This window comes from Alligator sinensis, unplaced genomic scaffold, assembly GCF_000455745.1.
Source record: "Alligator sinensis unplaced genomic scaffold, ASM45574v1 scaffold647_2, whole genome shotgun sequence".
NCBI classification, from domain to species: Eukaryota; Metazoa; Chordata; order Crocodylia; family Alligatoridae; genus Alligator; species Alligator sinensis.
Genome location: NW_005841832.1, coordinates 2,186,797 through 2,190,630, shown reverse-complemented (window position 1 = coordinate 2,190,630; position 3,834 = coordinate 2,186,797). Strand labels below are relative to the sequence as shown.

Genomic DNA, 3,834 nt, shown 5'->3' with positions numbered 1-3,834 from the left:
GAAAGAGCAGTGAGGGTCACCCACTGGGCTTGGAGCTGCTAAAAAGCAGGGGCTGAGCACTGCTGCCGCTCATTCCCTCTTTCCCCCTCTTGGTGAATTCAAAGGGGGAAGGGGAAAGGGTGGTGAATGGCATTGACAAGACCTTGCATAACCAGCTGGTCAGCTCAGAGCTCTTTGAGCTCACAGACATCTAGGGTTGCAGCAAGGGGGGTGCAACCACATCCCCTTTGGCTGTGTGGCACATGTAAAGTGGGCACTTTTCACAAGAGGTATGGCCACACTCCCCTTACTGAGATCCTGGATCCACCTATGGCCAGCCCCCCTGAGAGTGGAAGTAGTTTATTCCTGACTGCCCACAACAATGTTTTGTCATCAGTAACCTAAGCCACCTTTACAGGCTCTCTTTTCCTTTACCTTTAGTACCGTGGAGTTTCCCCATGTCAGCTTCTCCCCATGGAGAAGTGCAGTTCTCTTTGGTTCTTTGTTGTCTTCCCTTTGCTGGTTTCTTGCCATGTCATTTCATATGCCCATTACCTAGGGACCATGACCTTTCCTTTCTGGCAGGGATAGGTCAGCCCCTTATTTACATCCACTCTTCTTCATAAATTGTAGATGCTGTGATGCCATGGATGTGAGTGGAGGGAACCTCAGCATAGCTGGAGACTTCATCATTCTGGGCTTCTCCAGCCTGCCCTCCTACCAGCTGCCACTCTTCGGGCTGTTCTTCATCATGCATCTGTTCACCTTGGGGGGTCACATGACCATTGTGCTGGTCACTCTGGTGGACCCCTCACTGCACACCCCTATGTATTTCTTCCTGCGTAACTTGTCTGCCATTGAGATCTGCTACACACTGGTCATTATACCCAAGATGCTGGTCAACTTCCTGGCCAAGAGCCACAAGATTACCCTGACTGGCTGTGCCACACAGATGTATTTCTTCATTGCCTTGGGAACCTCTGAGTGCTTCTTGCTGGCTGTCATGGCTTATGACCGCTATGTGGCCATCTGCAACCCCCTACACCTTGATTATGAGCCGACCCCTTTGCCTGGAGCTCTTGGTTGTGGTTTGTGCTTGTGGTATCCTGCTGTCACTGGGACTCACTGTTCTGATTTTCTGTCTGCCCTTCTGCCACTCCCATGAGATTAACCACTTCTTCTGCGACATCCCATCTGTGCTGGAGCTGGCCTGTTCTGATACCCATGCTGATGAGATCCTGGTCTTTGTGTCATGTCTTCTGGCCCTGCTGGTGCCTTTTTTGCTGATCCTGGCCTCCTATATGCTCATTGTTGCATCTATCCTGTGCATCCGCTCTGCCCAGGGATGTAGGAAGGCCTTTTCTACCTGTGCTGCTCACCTGGTGGTGGCTGTCCTCCACTATGGCTGCGCCATTTTCATCTACATCCGACCCAAGGCCAGCTATGCCCTGGAGCAGGACAAGGTGGTGTCATTGATCTACACCAATGTCACACCTATGCTCTACCCTGTCATCTATAGCCTGAGGAACAGGGAGGTGAAAGGGGCTGTGCTCAAAGTTCTAGGAAGAAAGATCTTTCATCGGTCTTAGCATTGGTTTACTGGAGAATATGCATTGTTCTGGCATACATTTAGCTTGGTGAGTTGAAACGCCATTTGTGATTCTGGGGGGTCCCAACATACTTTTTGGGCCCCTGGAGCATAAATCTGTAAACAGGATACTGTGTGGGCTACAAATGGAGATCCCCCTACCATCTGAGGTGCACTCCAGCTATTGAATGTGATTTTGGAAGATGGAGAGGTCAAGGAGGTACACAGGTGCTGTATATACCCCTCAGCATCCTCCTTCCTCTCCACAAAGTGCTGAATTTTCTTCCTCTGCCTTGCCTGAAGTATGCACCCTCACCCAGAGGGGCGGCTGGGTCCCTGACAGGCAGGGCATGCATCTCTCTATAGAATGGGAAAATCATTGAGGCAGCTAAGAGTGCCCTGTTTTCTGGAGGGATGCCTGAAAACCTGTGGCAACTGAAGCTGACTTCTTTGACTAAACTCTTTGGAGTGTCAACTAGGCCTTAGAAAAATGTGAATGGAGGGACTAATACAGACAGAACAAGAGTCCTTCCAAGAGATTCCCTGCTGAGCATCAGGGAATCCATGCTTCCATTAAAACAACTCTGGAGCTCAGCAGGGATACCTGGAACTGCCCTATCCAGGCAAAGAAACATAGTTTCGGGCTTGGAAAACCCCATGAGCCATCTAGAACCTTGTTCAGGATACTAGGGGAAGGAAAGCTGTAATTCTGTAGATCTGTATTTATTACACATGTGCTCGCCCATACTAACACTGGCATGAACTAGAGGAATGTATTCCCTTAGAAAGTGGACGCAGGGCCATCCCTGGGGTGGGTGGGGGGTGGGGGGGGAAGTAGGCGTGGGATTGGAGTGGGGGCTGGGCCCCACATGGGCTGATTTGCCCTGGGCCCTGCACCCTGCTTGGGTCAGCTCTGAGTGGATGGTTCCAGGGTATAGAGAGGAAAACAATTATATCACTGATGATATCATGACCAGTGACATCACCAATAATATCACAGGCATTGATTAAATCCCAACCACCAGCTTGACTGTGAAACTTTTTTCTACTGCCACTGGTGTCTTTCTCCTTCTCTTTCTTATTCCTATCCTCCCTCCCCACAATCTTTCTCCTCTACTTCCTGTTAAGTAAGAATGGGCAAGTCTACACATGCAGTTAATATGGAGCAGTAAACTCTGGTGTTATTGTGCTGAAGTGTATTGCTCCCGTGCATGCCGTTTATACGTACACCCGGGACTGCAGCATTCTGAGCCAGGTCAGAGCAGTCCTGGCTGGCAGGGAGCCTGGGGGGTGCTGCTTTGACTTGGCTCAACATGCTACAGAGGGGCTGGCTGCGGCACAAGGGTGCTACAGTGTAGGGCTAGCTAGCAGGTAGCTCCAGCACTGAAGCATCCTCATGCCCCAGATAGCTCCTCCAACATCTACATGTGTGCTGCTGTGGAGTAAAAATCTCTATGGCAGGATAGTACTTGTAGCAACAAGAACTCCAGTGCATCTTAACTTTTTCATATTTTCGCCAAAAGGATCATAAGAAAGAAGGGCTGCAGGGGACCTCATAAAAATCATCTAACCCAGCCCCTTTGCTTGAGGCAGGATCATCCTTAATTGAACCAGCCCAATCAAAAAGCACACTGTCAAAAAATATTTTTTTTCCTGATGAAGATACTTTGCAGCTTAAAAAGCTGGAAATAAAGAGTATTATTGCAGGAAGAACATGAATTTTTAATGTTTCAAATACTTTTGCTATTTTTTTTCCTTTTCTTCTGCATTTGTAATAAAGTTAAAATGGTTTTAGACAGCAATTATTTGCTATAGGAATAAGCAAGCTAAGGCCCCTCTAGGCAAAATCTCAAACCTTTGTGTACCTGTTTAGTGTTGTAATGTGATAGGCTCATGTTAATACTTTGGACTTTCAGGCCTATTCCATCAAAACTAATACAAGGGTAGCTCCCTTTGAACACCAGTCCTGTTCATGTGTTTTTCTCAAGGAGTGGAAGACATACCATTACATGGTGTAATCAGCACAAGAGAATACCAGCTGGAATAAAGACCATCAGGTTATGCGAAGTGAGATGACTGTGGTGAAGGAGTGTAGGGGGAAACTTGATCTCATTGCCTGGGTATTGAGGAACACTTGCTTGAGATGAAAGCAGTTGCCAGGGTAGCAGGAGAACTGTTGGAGCAGAACTGTTGGAGGGTCTCGGCCGGCTATGCGGCCGAGACCCTCCCCCACGTGCTGTGCAGCTGCAAGCCGCACGCCAGGGCCT

At 48.6% G+C, this 3,834-nt stretch overlaps 1 protein-coding gene across 1 annotated transcript; it reads left to right on the top strand.

Moving 5' to 3' along the window:
• Nucleotides 1–625: 625 nt before the first annotated feature.
• LOC102377144 (olfactory receptor 10K1-like) lies at nucleotides 626–1,568 on the top strand. The gene is given in 2 exon segments (XM_014526445.1): nucleotides 626–1,017; nucleotides 1,019–1,568. Coding segments are annotated over 2 exon segments (942 nt in total).
• Nucleotides 1,569–3,834: the final 2,266 nt, after the last annotated feature.